This window comes from Neofelis nebulosa, chromosome 13 (assembly GCF_028018385.1).
Source record: "Neofelis nebulosa isolate mNeoNeb1 chromosome 13, mNeoNeb1.pri, whole genome shotgun sequence".
Taxonomy (NCBI): domain Eukaryota; kingdom Metazoa; phylum Chordata; class Mammalia; order Carnivora; family Felidae; genus Neofelis; species Neofelis nebulosa.
The window spans coordinates 61,641,690-61,665,976 of NC_080794.1; the positions used below are offsets into that span (position 1 = coordinate 61,641,690).

The following is a 24,287-nucleotide window of genomic DNA, read 5'->3' on the forward strand; positions in this document are numbered from 1 at the left end:
TTGCTCACCCTCTGCCTTAAGGCTACTAATTTCTTCTGAAATGTGGTCTTTTTGTCTCTCCTTTAATATGTTTAATTATTTAAGAAGGCATGAACTTACATTTTATATATCATCTCTTGATTATTCAGGGGCTGACTAATTCATGGATTGCCCCAGTCATGTCCTTCTCTTTTCTATCCCCATTTGTTTTATCATTCTACTTCTTATTAGCATCTTTTAGTAAGAATGGACAGTGGGAATGAGAAATGATTCTGGTTACAAATTATGAGTTCTGATAAAAGATTTGGTTGGAGGGAGCTGAAATTCTTTCCCAAAGTAAGAATTTCTTTAATTCATCAGGCATATTGATTCTCCCTGAGCTCAGTGAAGGCGGGAGTTACTCCCATTCACTACTAACCTCCAGGGCTCAGCAAGGTGCCTGGCACATAGAAGCTTACTTTTAAAAATTGTAGAATGAGTGAATAAGAGCTGGATAATGGAATAAGGGTACATAAACTTTTTCCTGGGTGGGACATTGATTTATAGGAAATGAAGTAAAATACAAGACAACTTATTTCAGGTTTGCATGTCTGCAGACAGCACAATATAAAAATGTTGAAGTGACTGTGTTAAAATTAACAACACAGGATATATATTTCTAATTAAAATGCAAAAAATATTCCACAGTGCTGTGTTATCCCATTGATGGAAAAAGGCATAGACAGAGACACACACAGGTGAGGGTTGGTCCAGGTAAACTGCTACTGTTATGTTAGGCATTAAATAAACATAATCACCCCTAACACACCAACAACTGAGCATTTAGTATGTGACAGGTGCTGTGCTAAGCAATTTATACGCCTTATATCATTTGTCTTCACCACAGCCTAGGATGTGTTATTATCAGATAGGCATCAGAAAGTTACCAGTGTCCCCTGAAAGTTTTTTTAGCTTTCTAGCTCTGGGAACCAAGAATGAACTCATCTACTTTTTACTTCTTAGTTTTTAAATTGAATATTTTCAATTTTCAGTTTTAATTGAATATTTTCCAACATTTTTCAAATGTTAGATACATTTGAAACTTAGATTTTAGATATGCCCTTGGAAACTCTAAGATATCTGTTATCTCACTAGCTCTTGCTTTCTGAAGGCCACTCAAATTTGAAATTAATGAGTTGTATGGAAAGGAAACTTTTATAATGAGACTTGCCATACTTTTCAAAGTCTTCCTAATTTGGGGAAACAAAAGGGTTTGCATGTAGGGATGCAGGGGGGGAATGACATAGTTCAGCCTGTGGACTTGCTCCAGGGCCCTGGTGCTGTCCAGGAACCAGGTGCTGAAATGGCTTCACCAAGGCCTTCCCAGGCCAGCCCAGATGGAACAAAGGCTGATGGGAAGTGGGAGAGTGCAGCTTTGGCTATAGCCTGGTGTAGCCACAGCTTCCCAGGATAAGGAAGCAACTTGAAAAAGTACTGGGAGAACTAGAATTATGGCCCATTTTGTTTGTAGGGAATTGGGAGGAAATGACTGCCTCCTTCTTCTTCCACACTTTGCTTTATGTGGCTTGGAGGGAAGAATACAGACAACAGATTACTGATGAAAAAGTAAATGTTTAAAAGAAAAACAAGGTTGGAATTTGTATGACTGGTTAGTGGTGAATTCTAGAGAATTTCACTAACTTTGAGCTGTTAGACAGGAACCAGGAAGAACCAGGACTGGAGGCTCAATGATGCTGTCAGTTCCTTGGGACTACTCTGTCAACAAACAATTATTGTGGTTTAATGAAAGGGAAATGAACACAGGGACCTTGGCTATAATGAGTAACAGAAGATCAAACCTGTGACACCGTAGTGGAATTCCATACAGGGGAGAAAGAGCCTTATTACTACAACCTCAGATGAAATTCAGTGTTGATAGGAAACTGGAAAAACTGGAGTATTCACTGGGAAGATAAACCTGATAAATGTGCCAGCCATGGAGTGAGTTTCTTTTCTATAGCTCATATGACATTCTGCTCTGTTATTTCCACATGTGCCTTATCTTTCTTACAAGTAAGATGGCTTGAAGGAAGGGACTATATTCTTGTATCTGCCAAAGAACTGAGCACACAGCTATGCACATGTAAGGTAGGCATGTAGGATATTTTTATTGAATTTACTGATGTTGCTCTCAAGACTAAGGTCCTTGAATCAATCACTTCTGAGTATAGCTAATGTTTATTACTTTCATTAACTCTCTTACCCAAGACCCTCCATCCATCCATAAGACCCCTGCTTATTTCATGTCATTCATTCACTGAACACTGACTGCATGCTAGGCACTATCGGTGCACAGATGGAAAAGAGAAAGTTCCTGCTCTTAGCGGTTAGCAATTTAATGTGAGAAGGGAAATTTTAAAAAGAATCCTTGATACAAGTGTGTATATAGAACGTTTACTGCTTAGTTAAATAACATTGTGATATTTCTTTGGTTTGAGTTACCCTCTCAATCCTACCACCTGGCAAAAACTCCTTCAGAAACATAAGTTAACACTGATCACAGATCATCAACTGTTCTTATGTATTCTTGAGGATCTTCTCTTTGACTAGATAGCCATAGGGTCTATTTTGGGACTAGGGACGGTTATGGTCTGGTTTGCAACACAGCATCAGACAGGGTGCTTGCTCTAGCCTGCAAAAGGGCTGCTTTGTCTAGATTTATAAGTCATTAGTTTTGGCATAAGAAAAGTCACTCTAGAAAAAAGACTCTAGAGGAAAATTTATTGGAGGTAAAAAGGTGCTTCCAGAACTGAAGTAGAGGTGCAAGAGACCCATAGGTCTGGGAGTCTCAGGGACAGGAATCAGGGCCTTAATGCCCCAGGATTCTCTCCTCTTTTTCTCTCTGGGTTTCATCTTTATTCTCTCAGGTTCCTCCATGGGGTGGGGGACGTGGATATATTCACAGTAGTTTGCTGATATATCCTTACAACTCATGATCCAAGAGCAAGTTAGAGCTTTCCTTCTTTGATTCAGGATGGAAAATCTCAGTCCAATCTAAGACTGATTGGACAGTCTTAGGTCACAGGGAACCCCAGACTATTGACTGGCAGCCCCATGGGATCCTGTGATTAGAATATTTCTCCAGAGGAGAGGGAATGTTTATCCCAAAAGAAGGAACAAAGGTGGTGTGGCAATCCAAAGAGAAGATTTTGCTACCCTATTCTACATGACCAATGCAATGCTGCTCTCCAGGATAGCTCCCAACCAGGGAGAATCCTCATTAGCCTGTTTATCTTCCCATTGCCCATTCATGGCCAGCATACAGAGCGTCTACAGCACTAGGGCGTATCAAAACACACTGGGTAGCTGTCCATGAGTTCATATGGCTGTAACTCTACTCTATAAACAATACGGAAAGATGGCTGCTGAGGGGGAAGGAAGTCCTTTTTGATGTATAGTCACACATTTCCTTGGTTGGCATAGCTAAACACTGGTGACTTTGATGGTATCATCTATGCTGGAGATGACTTTGATCTTGACTCTTCCTGCTCCTTCAGAGAGGCACAGTCCAAGGGTCTGGCCTGACTTCCTGAGTGCCTGTGGCTTACTGAATGTGCTTCTCTCCCCCCACACACATCCTTACCCCTCTCCATCTCACACCCAAATCTCCCATGCTGTAGAGCTCTTTCTATTTTGCAAGAAGTGACTTTAAGCATCTCTGAACAGGTAAGGGGAGAACCTCTTAAATACTATTTCCTTTAGCTGTGCATACCCTCCCAAGTCCTCTTAGTAATAGAAAAAGAAGCTTTGGAGATCCTAAATCATCGACAACTCCAGACTTCTGTTTCCATCCATATGATAGACTGCTGAAGGACCCTATCACTACAAAACAAGTAGGTTCCAGATACAACATATTTTTAATGTATTACTGGGCTCACAAAGTTAAGGGAAATCTCTAAGAACCACTACTCCACAGAAAAAGGGAGTCAAAACTGTATCTGGCAGCAAGGACCTAAACAAATGGGAATAAGGGGCTCAGAGCACTGTGAAGAGTATTACTAACTCTTGAGCTGGCAGCATAGTGAGGATGGTGACCCTTAGAATCCTACATTAACCCAGGACTCTTGAAGAGAGCTAGTGTTCCCACTTAAGAACACTGCCTTTAGACAATCACAATAACAACAATAATAATTATAAGTGGTAGGGTTTGCCAAGGGCAAGCTTGGCAGGAAGGGGTGCTTAAGAGTTAAAGAGGAATAAAGTCCTTGTAATGTTATGGAAGGGAGTTAAGATCATTTTAGAGTTTGTTAAGTTAAATATACATCATAAAATTTCAAAAGAAGCCACTAAAAGAACAGAAGAGGGTATAAATCCCAAATCAATTAGAGGCAAAAAACAGGATAGAAAACAAGTATTCCCCTTTCTCCTCTCCCTACCCAAAGCTCCTCAATCTTTTAAAAAGCAAGAAAGGAAAAGAAGCATTGCACACATGAAAATTGAACAAATGAGAGAAACAAGTTTAAACATATTAATGTTCCCATTAAATGGAATGGACTGAACTCATCAGTGAGAGGATAGGCTTGGTTAAATAGTTAAAAAAAAGAAACTTAAGGGGCGCCTGGGTGGCGCAGTCGGTTGGGCGTCCGACTTCAGCCAGGTCACGATCTCGCGGTCAGTGAGTTCGAGCCCCGCGTCAGGCTCTGGGCCGATGGCTCGGAGCCTGGAGCCTGCTTCCGATTCTGTGTCTCCCTCTCTCTCTGCCCCTCCCCCGTTCATGCTCTGTCTCTCTCTGTCCCAAAAATAAATAAAAAAAAAAAAAAAAAAAAAAAGTTGAAAAAAAGAAACTTAAGCTATATATATGCTGCACACAAGAAACACACCTAAAACATAAGGATTTTGGAAAGTTCAAAGTAAAAGATGAATGAAATGAAAAAAGATGTTCCTGGAAAACACTAACAAAATGAATCAATGAAAAAAGATGTTCCTGGAAAACACTAACAAAAAGAAAGATGGAATAGTCATAATATTAGCTATATTAATTATAATATATTATTATATGTAATAATTATAACTATATTAATATTATAACTAATATAAAATGTTAGAGGGCATAATAATAATATTAGGCCAAAAGCATAGTTAGGAATAGATGGGGTCACTTCATAATAATGTCTCCATTCACCAGCAAAATATATGAATTTTTAAGATTTATTGTGGTCATCATTTTGCAATACATACAAATATTGAGTCATTATGTTGTAAACCTGAAACTTATGCGTCAATTATATCTGAATAATAAAAAAAGAATTCTAAAACTACTCCTAATAAAATGGACTCAACATAAAGCAACACAGAGCTACGGAAAGAAATGGACTACTGCAGTAGGAGATTTCAAACCAAGCCTCTCAGTTGTTAATGAGCAAAAAATATTAATAAAGATTATGATTTGAACAACATAATTAACACATTTAATTTCGTGGGCAGATGTAGAATAATAGTTCATCTTTCACCATCTCTATAACTTTCAGCAGATCTCTGGGCCTCAGTTTCCTCATGTGCAAAATGAGACAATACTATCTACAGTGCTTTCATCAAATCTAAGGTGTCATCAGTGATAAGACTCACCATTATTGTATGTATCTCTAGGAAAGAAAAAACTTCCAATCTACTGCAAGCTGCCAATTGTAGGTCACATCCCAATTTTAGTGATGCTAAAATGTGAAAAAAAAAATGTGTGACAGAGGCTCAGTTAAATACTACATGTCATGTGGATTGCTGTGATGATTTAAAATGAGATGCTGTAAGCAAAATACAAGACGCAGGTTGTTCGCCCTGCCCCTTCATAACTTCCCTCTGCAAAACAGCTGAGGGTAAACAAGGGGAGGGCATGGCAAAAATCCCAACTGGCGACTATTTTAGCTTTTCACATCATTGAATGTTTTCCTAGGTATCGGCACCTCAAAACTAACTACTTCTTCAGAGGGAAGATCAAGTTATAACCATAGCATTCTTGAAAGAACATGACTCACCAGGTCAGTTGCAATGGGGAGAAGGGGTGAGGAAAAATGCGAGAGGGAGGCAGGGGTCAGACAGGCTCCCCAGAGCAGAAGTGATGCTGGGAGTGAAAATGGCAAAGAGAAGTGTAGATGTGTTTGGGGGAGGGGGAGGAGGGAGAGAGCAGCGCCCTTGCTGCTGTAGGGGTGTAAGGGTGGGGAGGCTCGGCTGCCCCTCCAGCCTGCCCTGTGCCTGTGACATCTGGAGGCTGGAGTGGTGTGAGGAAGGCCTTCCACCCAGCCCACCACTTAGAAGACAGGAGAGGAGAGACTTCAAGTGACTGGAGACAGGGCATACATCCACTTTCTGAATGGATGAAAAACTCAGACTACTAAAAGTAGCTTTGCCTTTTTCAGCAGAGGCAATTTTAGGGTCTTAATGATATTACTATTTTGGAATGGCTTTTTATAAATATTCTTCACTATGTGAAAATCAGTTTTTTGTTAAAATGCTTTTTTTAAAAAAATTACTTTTAAAACAAACAAACAACAGAATCCAAGTAAGCCTAAAGCTGTCTTTGACCTGGAGAGGACATTGCCCCCTCGTTACATGGACTGGCATGCTATCTGTCCTTCAGATGCCACCCGTATGCCCCCTCCAAGGCCTTTGTGATTCTCACCTGGAAGTGCTCTCTGCCCTGGCCAACCTCTTGCTGACCTCCTGGAACCTGGAATGCTTGCGTCTCTCTAGGGGTGCAAGTCGCCTCTGACCTCACCCAGTTTGAGTGTGTTGTCCCACCACTGGGCAATGAGATCTTTGAAAGCTCTGAATCCCTCTCCCCACCTCCAACCATCCAAGGCACCAGCTGTCAAACAGTGAACTGCCTGGTGAATTAAGGTGATTGATCACTAAGGAACAAAGTGTGCTTTTTAGGGATTCTTCCTAAAATCGCACATGTTCCTAAGACAAGGGATTGTCATTGATTAAAAATCATACTTTCGTTAGTGGTAAACTTCTTTTACTCTTTTAAATACTATGCTTGAGGGTGGTGTATTTATTTTATTGCTATGAAATTGTTAAAATAATACTAGTAAAATTCTCTGAGGTGATGGCCATCTCCTCTCCGAAAAATCACACCAAGCATCTGATGTATTAGTTTCCTATTGACGCTGTAACAACTCACCACAAACTTAGCAGCATAAAACAATGCAAACTGATTATCTTACACTTCTGTATGTTAGAAGTACATCACTGGTCTGTGTTGAGATCAACATGTTGGTAGGACTACATTCCCTTCTAGAAGCTCTAGGGGTAAATCTATCTCCTTACCTTCTCTAGCTTCTAAAGCCTACCCATATTCCTTGACCTGTGACCCCCTCCCTCCATCCTCAAAGCCAGGAATGGTAAGTTTAAGTCTTTCTCACATCACAACACTATGACCTCCTCTTCTGCTTCCCTTTTTCCACTTTAAAGGACCCTGTGATTACATTGGGCTCACTTGGATAATCTAGGATAATCTCACTATCTCAAGGTCTTAATCACATCTGCACAGTCCTTTTTGCCATGTAAGGTAACATATTCATTGGTTGTGGGGATTAGGACACAACATCTTTGGAAAGCTATTATTCTGCCTACCACACCTTCTGTCACCTCCCTCTGCAGGGGAGGGGGGCGGGTAGCCAGGGTAACTGCGAAGGGGCTTCAGACCTTCAGGCTGTCAGGAGAGTGTATGACTTGGTGTATAGGGTGGAATTTTTGCCCACTGCTTCTGGGGAGAGGAAGTTCAGATACAGCAAAAAGCCATCTCTGGAAAACCTGCCATGCACTGCTGAGTAACCTTTTTAGAAAAGTCTTAAAAATGGGTTTAAAAGCCCTGGTTCCTGCTCCAGTTCATGTCTTATTAGCATTCAAAATCAGGGGTAGTCCATGCTTAACCAGAGCAGAAGAGCCGGCACCCCACAATCATTCTCCCATGATACCAGCGACAATGAATCTTGAGGTTAAGGGTGAACCATTTAAGAAATATATTTTTGCAGACAAGGCTTTAGAGGAAGTCCTCTTAGCAGTTTGAATCAGAAAGTATTGAAGTTCCTCAATCCGGTTTTTAACAGCAGCAGCTCCTTTTCCAGATGTAGAATAGGCCTATTTTTCCTTCTGGGAACTATTAGATCTAAATTGATTAAGTTCAGACCCTGGAGCCTATGTGGGCTGTATACATAGTAAGGGCTTGAATAGCTGTTGAATTCAATAATCCCCAATTTTACTTTTTATTTCTAGGCTATGAATAAGTAGAAAAAGATTGAGATTGGAAATAGTTTGGCAATATTGATTAAGATCCAAAAACTACATAGCATCTCTGCTTCTTGGTATCTATCCCAGAGAAATATTTGCACATGTGGCTAAGGATGTACAGTACAGTGTTGTTTGCAGTGGTCACGGATTAGGGACAGCTTAAATGTCACTTGAGGGGTAGGAAAACAGATGTGGTATATCCACACTAAACAACTTAAAAAAATAAGCTAGATCTATATGTATGAACAATAAATATACTGTACAGTGAAAAAAGCAAGTTTTGGAACAATACATATCTGTTTGGCTCTTCCAAAAATGATATAATTGTAACTTACGAACATATATGTAACATAGAAATTTCTCGAAGTACAAACACCAAACTCAAGACAACTGTTATTCTGGGAGAGGACTGGCATGTGCTTGGAGCAGGGGTTGCTAAAGATGAATTTTTACTTTCACCTATATTGTGTGAATTTTTTGGTAACAAAACACAGGTACATGTTATCAAATTGTAAGATATATTTTAAATTAAAAGAGAAAGATAAACTGAACTGAATGAAATAACCTAATGTTTTAAAGTTGTCAAAACTGATGATCAAATCCATTAAAATGTTTTTACAAAGCAACAATTAGGACAGAAAGTTCAAAACTCTTTTTCCTATTTTGTTAAAAGTGTACATGTATATATACACATAGACTACGGTATCTACACATATTTATGTGGATACTACATCTACCTATCTATCTACCATCTATCATACACATGATATATATCTATATATGCTGCACGCATCTATATATACTTACAATAAAATGCATAAATATTGCTTTGGTTAAATCATAGATAAATATCTCATTCTTTATCATTGTTCTTATTATTTATAATGGCAAAAATATCTCCTATATGATTATGATTAATCTGGTAATTGAATACGGTTTGCCTTTTAAATAATTCAATTAACTTTAGTAAATTAAAAAGTTTTCTTACACAGTTGCAAAATTAAGGACAAAATGAAACACTGCTTTATGATATGTAGCATCCCTTTAAATGAAACCCTTCCAAGTGTGAAGAATGTGTTAAGGTTTTATCAAATGAATGCTCTGTGTAGAAAAACTGATCTAAATCGTGATTCAAACTTTACAACCACTATGATCTTTCCATTTGAGCAAAACTTCTCTTGGAAACTGAAAGGGTAGGGGGGTTATCTCAGACCTCTGGGGATATCCCAGGAAACAAAAGCTGCTCTAAAGGAATTGTGCAAGATTGACACCAACAGGAATTCCTTTCTAGACGATGTGAGACTGTAGATTTGGTATTTAGTTCCACTGAGGAAAGGGGAAGCTACTGAGCTTTTTACTTACCCAGGGAATGAGTCCTGAAGACCCTCAATGGTCTGTGCGTGTGCGGATGTCTCCGGGGGTGATCAAATCCCCCCCTCACCCCGCAGGGAGGAGACTGTGTGTAGAGACCGCAATCAGCACCTGCCGGTGAGCAGATAAGCCCTCCATATGCAGAGGCACTCGCCCAGCTGTGGCAGAGGAGCAGAGCCAGCCCCTTCCCTCCCCCATCCCCGCAGAACAAAGGGCGGTCATTTTCTGCTCCTCCCAGAGTCAGATGCACGCACACACGCCTTCCATCACAATTAACTCAAGAAACTGAAACACAACACAAACTCACCAGCAACATGCTCAAAATCAATACCATCAATACCCAGAACGAGGATACCAAAAAAGCAAAACAAAACAAACCTATTCAAAGAGTAAATACTCAAAGCAACAGGGCTCCAGTCAGACACACTACAAGGTCAACAAATCTAAGACAAGTTCAGGTACAGGGCGCCTTATAAACTGAAGAGCTAGCCATTATCCCTGGGGTCGCAAACGTAAATGCCTTCAGGGACCAGCTAGTGGAAAGGTCTATAAGATAATACAGAGCGGGCCTGTCATGAACTGGACCGCAGGTGCCCCAGGTAAAGGCATTCACATTTAATTTTTTGAAATTTCAACTCTTGCAGCATGATTCTTAAACAGAGTCTACAATCAAATAGAGAAGGAAACAGAGTTAATTATGGGTACAGAATAGATGAAATAGAATAAGAGTCAAAGCCAGAAATGTGGCATGTCCACAGAGAATGAAAGTCAGAGCAGTGATCCTAGCTGTCTTTTATTTGAAAGGATGGTGACCACTTGGTTTATATCTTCAAAGGCAAGAGCAAAACAAAAGTTAAAAGACATGGCTTATTAAACTCTAATATGAGGGATTCAGATTTGTCGAACAGATTCTTGACATAAATAATTGAGCTAGATTACAAAAAGATCGCACATGTTCTCTTGGAAGGCTTTAAATAAATAGAGCCTCCAAGAACTATAGGTGTGGCCTTATTGGAAGGCAAGGGGTGGACCAAATGACCTCCCAAGGTCCTGATTTAAATATGTCTGCATAGTCAACCCTTGGTTATCCAGTCCAAAGAAGAAGACAGTGACAAATCATCCTACGCTGAAGATAATAAAAAGTTATATTTGTCTTTGGAATGTATTTGGTACTTAAATTAGAATGTGTCTTTCTGATGCTCTGAGAATTCACAATGCTTCACAACAGCCACAAAAAAGGCCTGACCTGGAGCTGGGAGGCTGCCCAATTTCACCATCCTGTCCTCCATGCAAGCCTTCTCCTTTGCTGGGGGTGGGCAATATCATCTTTCAGAAGAACACTCAGCAGCCCAAGCTTTCTCAGACAGGGCCCACCTGGCTCAACCCTCCCCTGGGATTAAAGAGAACAGTCTTTCCCTGATCTCTGGCTGATTCAGGATGAAGAGTCGGGATGGTGTGGGCTTTGTTTTCAGAGGATGACTCCCAAGTGCTATATAGGACCCACAGGAAGCAGCAAGCTAGACAAGGTTTACTCTAAGCTGACTACAAACGACGGTCTAGCCTCCCCACCACAGAGGACACAGAAGCAAATTCCTGGGGTTTCTTGAGAGAGAGAGAGGGACTTCATTGAAAGGGAAGATGAAATGAGTGCCCAGCACTTGGAAAGAATGAAGCTGCACGTTCAGGAGACGCAGTACAACCCATGCACGTCAAAGGATGGGTGTGATGGAGAGCTGCACTTGAAGCCAGCGTCCAAGGTGAAGGGAGGGCATGCCCACAGCAGCAACTTGTGGAGGGTCCAGCAGGAGGGAAGGATGGTTGTCCCACCATCCTCTGTCACTCCCAGGGTCTACCAGGGGAGGCTGGTGTCACCTAACAGGAGGCAGAGCCAACTAGAACGTTTCAGAAATGCATCGAAGTCATTTAACCAGAGACTCATGGCTCTGGGAGGAATGATTTGATGAGGTGGGCTGCTCCCTGATTCAGAGAGACACTGGACCGTCACAGCACTGAATGCAGACAAGCTGCTTGGCCCCACCCTACTCAGGTCACTCAGGCAACAGGGTCACGACAATCACTTCTGACTTGCCTTTTTCTAGCACACTCTGCTCTTTAGTTTTTCCTTCTTAAGACCCAGAACCGTGCTAATTTAAATGTGGCTATTTAGTTTAAATGACATAAAATTAAAAATTCAGTTCCTCAGTCACAGTAGCCACATTTCAAGTGCTCAACAGTCCCATGTGGCTAATGGACACCATATTGGACAGCACCAACACAGAACATCTATGTCATCACAGAAAGTTCCACTGGATGGTGCACTTATCCAGACTTCTAGGAGGGTCTAGAATCAGGTACCTTCTACTCTTCACAGGGTAGAAGATATGAATAAATGGAAGAAGAAGTGTGCTTTACAAAGTGTCTTTTCTATACATCATCACCCCTGATCCTCACGACTGCCCTGGGTGGTAGGTGGGGGTAGACTTCAATAGGCACCTTATACAGATGAGGAAAGCAGGCACCACATAGCTAAGTAACTTACATGAAGTTCGCAACTATTGAGTGGTATTGTTAGAATTAAAACCAGGTCTTCCAATTCCAAGGTCAGTGCTTTCTACTGTTACATGCAACTGCTACAAATAATGTTACCTGCCAGTGACTTTTTTCAGTGCTGCCATAAAAGCTCAGGCCTCCCAGAATGACGCTGACATGCCCTTGTGTTTTCACTGGTCGGCTGATTTTTGAAGTGATGACAAAACTTTGCACAACTGTAGTTCAGCAGCTTTAGAGTTAGGAAGCCCAGGGGTTCGAATCCTGACCCATCCACATCTTGTTTCATTGACTAGGGCAGGTGGCTTACCATCTAATTTCCTTTCCTTGTATATGTACTTCATAGTGTTGTCAGGAGGATTAAATAAAACAATGCCTCTGAAAAAGGCTTAGCACAGTGCCTGGAATGTATTAGAGATCCATAAATAACAACTATCCATGGTTACTGGCAGAATTGACAATGCACTGGTACATGCAATACCCTATTGAGGCTTCAAGACAAGAAAGCATTATGATTATTCCCCTTTCTCCAGCTGATACACCTGAATCTCAGTGAGTAAGGGATTGACTTAAGGTCATGCAACTAGAAAGCTGTAGATCTAGGGCATGAGCTCAAGCTATTTGGACTCTAAATCACATGCTTGTCTTTCTACGCAATGTTGCTTCTCAGAAGAGAAGGGAACAGTGGGCACCAAGGCACGCTTTAGAGGATGTTTAGCTACCCTGAATTCCCATCTTCCTCGCTTCTTTGAAGTGGACAATTAATGTTTTCTTGGTCTTATGGAAGATACTGTGCAAAGGCAGCTTTGAGCATCCCAATCTATCATAATTGTCACCTTTAAGCCACTCCTATGTAGGGATGTCTACACTGGTAAGGAAGTAATGCTTGTATAACTAAGGAAGTTTAAAAACATGAAGAGAATGCCTTGAAGCAGAGTATTCAAATTCTCTTTCTGAAAAACCATCCATGCTCCATCTTCTCCCCGCTATAGCAAAAAGGTAAGGACATGGCATACTAGAGCCCCAGCTGAGCCCAGCTGAGACCTATGGGTGGGAATATGTGTTGTTGCAAGCCACTGGCTTTTGGTGGTTGTTACTCAGCCTTATCACAGCAAAAGCTGACTAATACACCTGTCAGACTCAGGGTAGGAGGCACTTACCCTGCCACAACGATCTCAAAATCTCCATCATGGTCCACATCGGTGACTGCCACACCATAGTTGAGCTGGGTGGGGTTGCTGTCATAGTCAGGGGGCAGGACCGAGCTGGTGACTGCAGTGAACATGGGTTCAGCACGCTGGGACCCCTCAATGGGGGGCAGAAACCGCAGCAGCAGCAGGAACAATAACATCCTGAACACCTGAAACCAAAAGTTACGAATGTTACTGCAAGTTCTGATAACCAAACAGCCCGGAGTAGGCACATAAGTACCTTTCCCCCCTGTTTACGGAGGGCTTGGCAATTCCTAGGCTGCCACTTTCCCCTAAGACCTGCCCTAACTACCATGTTTAAAACTGCAGCCTGCCTGCATCACCCCTGATCATACTTATCCTGCTCTGCTTTATCTTTCTCTTAGCACCTTTCACTGTGTAACATACTGTGTAATTTACTTATTCATTGTGGTTACTATTTATCATCTGTCTCCCTCTGCTAGAATGTAAGCTCCACCAGGGCAAGAATCTTTGTGCTTTGCTAACTCGCTGGCATCGAGCCAAGGACAGGGGCTGGCACATAATAGGCACTCAATACACACTTGTTGAGTGAGTGAAGGAAGGAAGGAATGGTCGAGTATAAATATATAAGCATCTCCCATACTCTGAAAGAAAGATTGGGGGAATGTACAAAATAACCACTTTCAAATAGTCCAGGTGTGGAGCGAGCCCCCATGAGTACCCTGGTCTAGAACAACAATAGAGGCAGTGAAGGATTATCCTTCTATGGGAGATACTCCAGAGGTAGCCTGGAGTGAGTCTGAGACTTGGCAGGTTCCTCTGGCCAAGGTCCCTCCCTAGGGCAGCTGGCCATCATCTCCAGATCAGGAAGCAGTCAGTTAGGGAATGTATTCCAGCAGGATCTGGCGGGTGGTACATCATTCACTTGGAGAAATTAAACCATTGTGTGCGTGTTTTATTATAAATTAATTATGTATAATCCATTGTATAATTCATTATTATATCTCTAACATAACTCAGGGTGTTGCCGAGCAGCCTGGGGCCATGGGAGCTGGTGACATGCACCCAGGAGACTGATGAGAACGGCCAAGGAGGTAGAAGGACTCCACCCCCTCTTTGTGTGAGCTACAGATGGCACCACCCTGAGACTCTGCCTGGAGGCCTGGAATCAGAACTCAGAGTGTTCTAAAGGCCCTCCTGGAACAAGTCCCATGAAGGCTGTAGGTCCGGTCTTGCAGGCAAAGTGGGGCCTTCCTGCCTTCAGAAGGCAGCAGACCCCTTCTTGATGGAACTTTTCCTGCTGGCATGCTGGTGCGTCTGGCAGCTGAGAACAAGGCCGAGTGAGGCTGAGGTCTTAATGAAGAAGATGGGGAGGCTGGCTCCCCATAAGGAGACAGACACTCCTGCCAGCAAATGAGCCTGCCTCAGTTCAGGACCCAGAAACTCAAATGAGGGGCCCAGGCACTGCCTTCACAGTCAAACATGATTCAGAAGCCTCTCTCATGCCTTGCTGGTGAGGCCGGGGAGAGACCCAGGGGGCAGGGCTCCAACTGCAGGGCAGAAACTAATCTCAGTGAGCCTTCCTGGGAAGGAGGCTCTTGGAGCCTGTTCACAGGGCACATGTTGGGTGTTGCACTGTCAGAGTGAGGTCAAGTCTAAATTACAGAGATGTCTGAACAAGACAGTATCTTCTACTGGGCTGTCTAATCACTGAAGGCAAATGCATCACTGTGAGAGTTCTGCCACTCGGCAGGAAGTTTGGTTGGATGAAGGAAACTTATAATTGGATTAATGAGCAGCTGGTGGTAAAAATGAGAAGCTAAAGAGTATTTAATAACCAGTGTAGACATGCTGAAATGTAGGGTGGATCTGAAGGTCACTGGTCTTTTCAAGGTATGACCTCTATTATAGGGACAGCAAATGAGTTTCAACCTGAGAGCCAGATCCAATTGATTGGTAGTGGATTGAAAGAGTACTGTGATCAGATTACAAGGTTTTCAATGGACACAGAAGAGAAAGTGGCATTGGGTATACCTTCTAGGAGCTAGGTAGTCCCTCCTGGGCACCATTCCTGCAATTTGGGTCACTGCCACCAGGGAGGCAGGTACCCCTATTAGGGTAATACAAGCAACTGGTAGAAATTTTCTAATGAAGGCCACGAGGGGCAAGAAGCCTGATCCAGCCTGTTGATTTTTACCTTTTCTGTGAAAAGGTGAACTTTTAATTAAAGGAGCCATATGAAAGAGGTAGCTACTCTGTGTTAACCATTTCCAGATAAATACCCTAAAGCAAGACTAAAAAGAAGTAATACACTTATGGGTTGACCTCTATTTTGCTTGGTGACCTTGAACAAGTCACAGCCTTGTTGGGTCCCAGCTTTCTTCTCCAAAATGAAGGTTTGGAATAGACTCTAAAGGTGCTTCCCAGCTCTAAAATTCTATGATGAATTAAAGGATTTTTTTTTTTTTTTTAGAAGCAGACCTTCAGTAGTTTTTCTCCCTAGCTCCTTCCAAAAATTTCAGACCAACCTGTGTGATTTTCTTTTCTGAGCATATTGAACATATTTTGAACAAAACAGCTTTTGGCAGGATTCTACAGTAGTTCACCCACAGGGGCCAAGGCCAGAGAGGAATCAGCCATCTGATTGGAATCTGAAATCACCCTGCAGTGGACAGCCTCCCCCATGGTGCAGGGAGAACACGCACTTTATCATGAAGAAACTCAGGAAAAGGTCTGGAAAATATCTCCTTCTACTCTCAGGGCTCACATGAAAGAAATCCCTGAAGTGCTCCTCTAAACCATGGCTACACAGACTGCTCGCCAGACCAGCATCAACATCAGCCAGGAGTTTGTTAACATGCAGGATCTTGGGCCCCACGCCAGACCTAATAAGTCAGAATATGCATTTTATTATTTTTTAGTTTTTATTAAAAATTTTTTTAATGTTAATTTATTTTTGAGAGAGAGAGTGTGTGAGCAGGGGAGGGCAGAGAGAGAGGGAGACACAGAATCTGAAGTAGGCTCCAGGCTCTGGCTGACAGCACAGAGCTGGACGTGGGGCTCAAACTCATGAACCATGAGGTCATGACCTGAGCCAAAGTCAGATGCTTAACTGACTGAGCCACCCTGGCACCCCCAGAATATGCATTTTAATAAGACTTTAGGTGACACAAATGCACGTTAAAGTTTGAGAAAACACTGCTTAGCTGTAGCTGTATACTAGAATCACTGGGGGAGTTTTTAAAAAATACTGTTGTCCAACAATGATTTCTTGGACATGACACCAAAAGTACACACAACAAAAGGAAATGCAGATAAAATGGATTACCTCAAAATTTAAAACTTCAGCACATCAAAGGACACTATCAACAGAGCAAAAAAGTGACCCGCCAAACAGGAGAAAATATTTGCAAATCATACATCTGATAAGGGATTAATATCCAGAATATATAAAGAGTTCCTACAACTCAACAACAAAAAAACAACCCAATTAAAAATGGGTAAGGGACTTGAATAGACACTGCTCCAAAGAAGAGATATACAAATGGCCAATTAATATGTGAAAAGACACTCAACATCAGTAACCATTAAGGAAATGCAAATCAAAACTACAATAAGAGACCACTCATACCATTAGGATGGTTATAGTAAAAAAAAAAAAAACAACCAAAAAAACAAAAAAGATGGAAAATGGCAATCGTTCGTGAAGATGTGGAGGAGTAAGACCTTTGTGTATGGCTGGTGGGAATGTAAAACGGTACAGCTACTGCGGAAAACTGCTATGTAGCAGTGCCTCAAAAAAAGCCCCAACATTGCCATGTGATCCGGCAATCCCACTTCTGAGTTTACACTGGAAAGAACTAAAAGAGGGGACTCAGACAGATATTTCTACACCCATGTTCACAGCAGCATTATTCACAATAGCCAAAAGATGGAAGCAGCCCAAGAGTCCAAATGGGGAAACAAAATGTGGTCTATACATAGAATGGAATACTAGAACCTTTGGAAAGGAAGAGAATTCTGACACATGCTACAACATGGATAAACTGCAAAGACATTATGCTAAGTGGAGTAAGCCAGTCACAAGGATACATAATCTATAATTCCACTCAGATGCAGTACCCAGGGTAGTCACGTTCACAGACACAGAAAATAGGATGCTGGCCGCCAGGGCTTGGTGGGGAGAGGAGAAACGGGGAGTTCGTGTTTAATGGATACAGAGTTTCAGTTTGGGAAGATGACAAATTTAGAGACGGATGATAGTGATGTTGCACAACAATGTGAACGCACTCAGTGTCACTGACCTGTACACTTAAAAATGGCTAGGGGCGCCTGGGTGGCGCAGTCGGTTAAGCGTCCGACTTCAGCCAGGTCACGATCTCGCGGTCCGTGAGTTCGAGCCCCGCGTCAGGCTCTGGGCTGATGGCTCGGAGCCTGGAGCCTGTTTCCGATTCTGTGTCTCCCTCTCTCTCTGCCCCTCCCCCGTTCATGCTCTGTCTCTCTCTGTCCCAAAAATAAATAAAAAACGTTGAAAAAAAAATTAAAAAAAAAATGGCTAAAGTGGCAAACTTTATGTTCTCTCGATATATGTTAGCACAATAAAAAAATATAGATGTCTGGTCTCATACCAAGAGATTCCCACTTAACTCGCACCGGCTGCAGCAGGGGCATCAGAGTTTTAAAAGCTCCCATGTGATCATAATATGTCGCAAAATTTAAGAAACGCTGTTCTATACGAGTGCTTCAGTACTTCTCCAACTTTAATGTGCATACGAATCATCTGGGGGTTTGTTAAAATGCAGATTCTGACTCGGTAGACCTGTAGTAGGGTCCAACATTCTCTAGTTCTGACAAGTTCCCAGGTGACGTCAATGGCTCCAGTCTACAAACTGCACGTTGAATAGCGAGGAACAGCTATCCCACAGCTCCCAGGCCAGAAACCAGGGTATACACTACAGTGAAGGTACGAGATTAGTTCCAGAACCTTCTCCTCTGTCTCCAGATGTAAGGAGCTGAAATCAAGGGAGGGTTATGCAATCCACAGGGCTGCAGGCTCAGTTTATCGTTATACGCTCAAAGTACAGGCTGTCTTCAGCTCGAAGTTAAATTACCACACTTGATATGGAGTGACAAAGAAGGATTCTGACTCCAGTTTTTGCAAAAAAGTGAGAAGAGGGGAAGGGTTGGAACTGGAGGGGGGGTCAGGTCAAGGACAAAAGAGATAGCTACCATCAAAGGCTTACAGAAAATGGGGTATGGGCAGGAATTTGCAGGCAAGATAGAGATGCATGGGGCGCCTGGGTGGCTCAGTCGGTTAAGTGGCCGACTTCGGCTCAGGTCATGATCTTGCGGTCCGTGAGTTCGAGCCCCGCGTCGGGCTCTGTGCTGACAGCTCAGAGCCTGGAGCCTGTTTCAGATTCTGTGTCTCCCTCTCTCTGACCCTCCCCCATTCATGCTTTGTCTCTCTCTGTCTCAAAAATAAATAAGTGTTAAAAAAAAATATTAAAAAAAAAAGACAGAGATGCATGCCAATGTGTTCTTAAAAACCATCATAGTGCCTGGTACTAGTAGGTGCTCAATTATTATTTGTTAAATGTACAAAGGAAGGAATATGTCCAAATGATAATGTGAACCGGCAGAAATGGCTTGCAACTTGTCAAACACTTATTTAAAAACTGTTCTTTCCCGAAAGCAATGCTTCTTAAACTGTAACGTGCTTACAGATCACCTGAAGATCTTGGTAAAATGCAGATTCTGATTTGGTAGGTCTGGGGTGGGGCCCGAGTTTCTGCACTCTAACAAAATGTCACAGGATGCCTCTGCTGCTGGTCTGCAGACTTCGCTTTTAGTAGCAAGGCTCTAGACCAACGGTTCTAAACCCTAGCTGGCCAACAGAATCACCTGGGCAGTGTTTAGAAACACACAGTGGCCCAGCTCCTTCACCCAGTTCTGATTACATCGGTCTGAGGTGGGGCTTGGGTGGTGTATATTTTTAGAAGCTCCCCAGATGATGTTGATGGGCAGCCTGGGCTGAGAACCACTGCCCCAGGCGCATGGTCCTCAGATATCCGGGAGTGTAAGCTACAATCTGATTTAAAGTGAAAAATGTTTCTGCTACCAAAATTCGTCAGCAGCTTGTTGAAGTATCTAAGAAAGCCTGCTTAGCTAGAGAATGTCAAAGGAAGACGTGAGACGCGGAGTTTGGGGAGGAAAGCCGAGCGGGATGGGACTGCCTGAAGCCGCGGCACAGCAGGCACCCGGAGTGACCTCACATTTTACATGCCTGACTTGGGAAACCTCCTGTCACACCACTGTGAACATCTGAATCTTGTGGGAGAGCGTGGAGAAGTTAAAAATAGAATTAAAAAGTAGGTTGAACTGAATTTTTTTGTTTTCTTGAATGCTCGGGTATTAAGTGCCTACTATGTATTCGAGCACTGAGTGGTGCCGAGCGGTAGGTTAAGCGTGTAAGTGCAAAGGGTGGACGTAGGGGCAGAGCAGCCTGGAGGAGGCGAGGCTGACTCGAAAAGGCAAAGCTTGGGCAGGCCGGGGAGTGGGGCCAGGGTACCTGTACCTAGCTAGATAAGGAACATGGGCTGCGCCTGCAGGGGAGGAGCGGGCAGGGGCAGAGAGGGGTCTGTCTTAACAAGGGCAAGAGATCGCAGAACTTGTGTTTCAGACAGTGAGAAGAATTGCTTTGTAATAATAATTAAAAAAAAAAAAAAAAGCTCTCTAAGCAAACTTCTTGAGCAATCCTCAGCGGGATAAAAAGAGGGAAAGAAAAACCCAAAGCCTGGAGTCAGGAACCTGGATTTGGATCTCAACACCCGCCCCGCCCCACAAACTAGGACCTGGGGCATGTTCCTTAATTGTTCAGATCTTCAGTGTCCTCATCTGTGAGGTGGGAATCATATGCCACACCAAGGTTTCAAGGGTTAGGTGAGTGAGTGAGCACCTGCCGGGGGCCAGGCAGGGCAGCGCTGCTCACCGCTCGTTTCCCTTCCTTTCACACGGATAGTGTTAGGTTAGATCGTCCTTAGACATTGGCTGGGGGTCACATGCAGCCAAACTCAGTTTTCTGCGGCCTTGGGACTTTCCTCAATTGGGTCTGAAAACTGGTAACCAAGCAACCTAGATCTCGGATGTGGGGTCAGGCAGCTGTGGGGAGAGGCTTCCAGGACAATTTTCAGGGCAAGCAGTTCTTTAGCAATTATCGAAAGAGCCAAGGGCACCACCCCGAGATCTCACAAAAGAAGAGCCCGGAATGCTTCAGATGTTGGGAATGGGCAGAGAGCACAGACCCTTTCCAGACATTGTAGGAGGGCAGAGTCTCACTCTACAAAAGAGCTCTGGATGCTTCGGATGTTAGAGATGAGCAGGGAGCCCAGACCCTTTCCAGACACTGTAAGAGGGCAGAGGCTCCAGAGAGAAAGACAGCTGCGGGGTCACTGTGCCCTGTGCAGGCTGGGCCACCAGATCTATGCAGAGTCCCACGGAGGAGGGCTTGGAACTAGGGCATCTTTGGAGAAGAGGCAACAGAAGCCGTCTTGGTTTATTTACCCATAGCGACACTCCCTGTGGACCCGCGATGAGCCTGGGATTCTGCTTGGCAGCACTAAGGTCACAGGGAGGAAGTCAACATTTGCAGTACAGGGTGAAGGGTGGCATGGAGGAGGACACACAAAGAGAAACCTAACTTAGCTCGGCGGGGGGGGGGGGGGGGCTGGAGTGCTTCCACACAGATAGGGTGCTGTAGGTGCTGTAGCCACAAGTTAAAGATGTTAAGGAGGTAGCAGACAGGAGAGGAAGGAGAGAAGGAGCAGAGAGCAGACCCAAAGGTGTGGAGGACCCGGCTGTTAAGCCACCCTGGCCTTCCTGGCCTTCTAGAACTGTCTATTTATTTACTTATTTGTAACTTTTTAATTCATTTTTGAGACAAAGTACTAGTGGGGGAGGGGCAGAGAGCAAGGGAGACACAGAATCCAAAGCAGGCTCCAGGCTCTGAGCTGTCAGCACAGAGCCCAACGCAGGGCTTGAACCCATGAACTGTAAGATCATGACTCATGGGCCGAAGTCAGACACTTAACTGACTGAGCCACCCAGGCGCCCCTAGCACTGCCTATTTAAAGGCCCCAATCCCCTGATCATGAGTTGGGAGGAAGCATTAATTTCCCAGTCCGGAAGTTTCCATCCAGAAGACCTTCCACTTGCCTAGAGCAAGGGTTCTCAACTGGGGGCAATTTTGCTTCCCCACCTGCTCCCTGGAGTATCTGTCAATGTCTGGGGATATTTTTGGTTGTCAGACCAGGGAAGGGCGGTGCCACTGGCATCTAGTGGGTAGAGGCCAGGGCTGCTGCCAAACTTCCTAGGGTGCACAGGACCGCCCCCACAACAAAGAAGTGTCCAGCCCAAATCACCAACAGGGTGCGACTGAGAACCTCCAGTGCTGGTGCAGCATTCCCAGCCTCCTTTCTCCCCCCAACTCCTCCTCCTGAGGGCCTGAGCAGGGACTCACAGACCGGTCAGTGTGCAAGAACTGGGCAGGAGAGCCCTTTATGGACCTGCCTCCCTGCAGAGGCTGCTCTCTGCCCAGTGCTGAGGTGGGTCAGGCAGGCTCAGTCCTTCCCCCACCCTCAGGGAGGGCCACAGTGAGGTGCCCCACAGACCCCACTCTGAAGCCTGGCCTTCCAAACAGCGGTATCTGTAGTGACCGTGGCATTCTAATCTCTGCCTGAGGCTTGCCTCTCTCCTCCCTTCTTCCTTCCCCCTTCTCTCTCTCAGTTGGTTCTGAACCTGAGTAAGGAAGGGGGATGCTCTTCATTGGGCCCCTTCCAACCTCAACACTGTCATTCCGGTTGGAAATGCGGTGCCATAATTGGTTCTTGCTTCTTCCTCATTCCTCACACCTGCTGGATCACCACGTCCATGCTGCTCCATGGATATTTCTCAAAACTGCTCGTTCTTTCCACCCCCACTGCTGGAGATCGGCTCCTCTGTCTTTCACCCGAACAGTGGCAATACTAACTACCCCCTTCCTCTCAGCTCCCCCACTTCCACATGCCTGTCAGAGCTCTGTTTCTAATCTCCGAACTGATCACATCTCTCTTTAGCTTAATTCATGGGACTCTGTACACCAGGCAAACAGATCTCCACTGCAATTTCGCATAACAAGTACCACATGAGGAACGGCTAGTAATATTAACACTTACCTAACTACTGACTAGGTGCCAGGCACTACTCTAAACCTTCGCCCAGATGATCTCATTCAATCCTCATAGTAACCTTGTGAGGTAGGTGTTGCTGCTGACCCCATTTCACAGATGAGGAAACAAAGGCATAGCGAGGTTAAGTAACCTGCTTAAGGTCACAAAGCTAGTACGTAGTGGAGCCAGATTTTGTGTCTAAGCACACCGGCTCCAGAATTGGTATTCTGGACACTACACTAGACAGACACCTTCTCTCACTATACCAAACTTGTCTTAAACCAAGTGAGATGGGAACGCAGTGGAAGGAGCAAGCACCATTGGCTGCGGTGGCAGGGGGGCCCAAGAGAGAGGCAGTGGTGAGTTGGCCAAGGGGAGAAGGTGGAGAAAGTGTCCCGGGCTGAGGGGCCGGCATGAGGCGTGGACAAGCAGGCTTGTGCTGTGCAATGAGGCTCTGTGTGGCTGGAGCACAGGATGGGGCAGGGCAATCTTTGGGAAGGAGGGTGGCTGAGGAGGCTGGAAAAGAGAGGCGGTCTCATGAGCAGTACTAGCCAGAGTGGGTTAGGGAGCCACCCAGCTGGGGGTGGTGTGTTAGAAAGCCCAGTGTAGCAGTGGGGTGTGGAGGAAGCCATGGGAGGGTGCAGCTGGAAGCTGAGATGCCAGCTGGGAAGCAAATACTGTGCCCAAGTGGGAGAGAAAGCTGGAGGTGCCCCTCAGTCACTCACTCATTTATTCGTTCCATATTCCCACACACCCACACCGTATCAGGCACTATGCCCAACACTGGGAAGACAACGGAAAACAAAATAAAGGCCTTGCCCCACGGAGGATATGTTCTGAGGCCTCAGTCATGGGTGTCTCTCCACCTTGTCTCTGTCCTCATCTTCTGCATTGCCAAATGCTAGACTTTCGGAATCTGCCCCCCCACCGCCGCCCCCCACCTGAGGGGCCACCAAGTCCTATGCATCTTCCCCAGCACCCAGAAAATATAAGGTTTCCTTCTCTTTCCCTCTACCTGGGGAAAACACCACATGCTGCCTGCAGCTGCACTCACGGATAGGAAGCAGACTTGGTCCTGCTCCAGAAAAGCCAGAGGAAAACTCAGGGGACCCAGGCTAGGAGGTGCCACAGAGACTAGCAGGCTAATGAAACGGGGTTACCGAAAGTGAGAGGACAAATGGAGGCTCCCAGCCTTACGCACAGGGCACACAGCAGGTGCCTCAGAAGTATTGTTAATTGCTTAGACTCCCTGGTCTGTGAAACGGGAAATGAAATGAGATAATGCCTGTTAAGTGCTGAGCACAGTGCCTGGCAAACACAAAGTCCGTACATGGCAGGTGACGGTAACAGCAATCACACTATTACTACTGCTAACAAATGTTGAATGAAGGAATGCAGTTCAGGAGGTGGAGCCCAGGCCCACCAGGTACTCCCCTTCCAGAAGTAGTTGCCAAAGTTGAATGGAATGCCTGGGGACTGTCAGACTTCAAGAGATAGATAGGCTTCTTTCTGTGACTCATTTGTCTAGGGAGGCTGGTGGAGTTCTTTGGCTTCTTCAGCACTGCCTTCCACACACAGGACCCCTCCATTTACTGACATATACATACACATGCATGCTCAAACAGTAGATGCCCACGGGCCAGGTCAGAAATGACAGCTAAGGCATGGCTCCTGACCTCCAGGAGCTTATAGTTGAGCAGGGGTGAGGCACAATTCGGAGGGATAAGCTCAGAGCACCAACAGGTACAAC

The 24,287-nt window shown here is 44.4% G+C and overlaps 1 protein-coding gene across 6 annotated transcripts in view; it reads right to left on the minus strand.

The window, feature by feature from the left end:
* CRTAC1 (cartilage acidic protein 1) overlaps positions 1 to 24,287 on the minus strand; it is a 158,920-nt gene that overhangs the window by 126,934 nt on the left and 7,699 nt on the right. For all 6 annotated transcript variants that reach the window (XM_058697356.1, XM_058697351.1, XM_058697352.1 and 3 more), the window contains exon 2: positions 13,323 to 13,522. In XM_058697356.1, the coding sequence (XP_058553339.1) occupies positions 13,323 to 13,522 (200 nt within the window). The remainder of the gene's footprint in view (positions 1 to 13,322; positions 13,523 to 24,287) is intronic.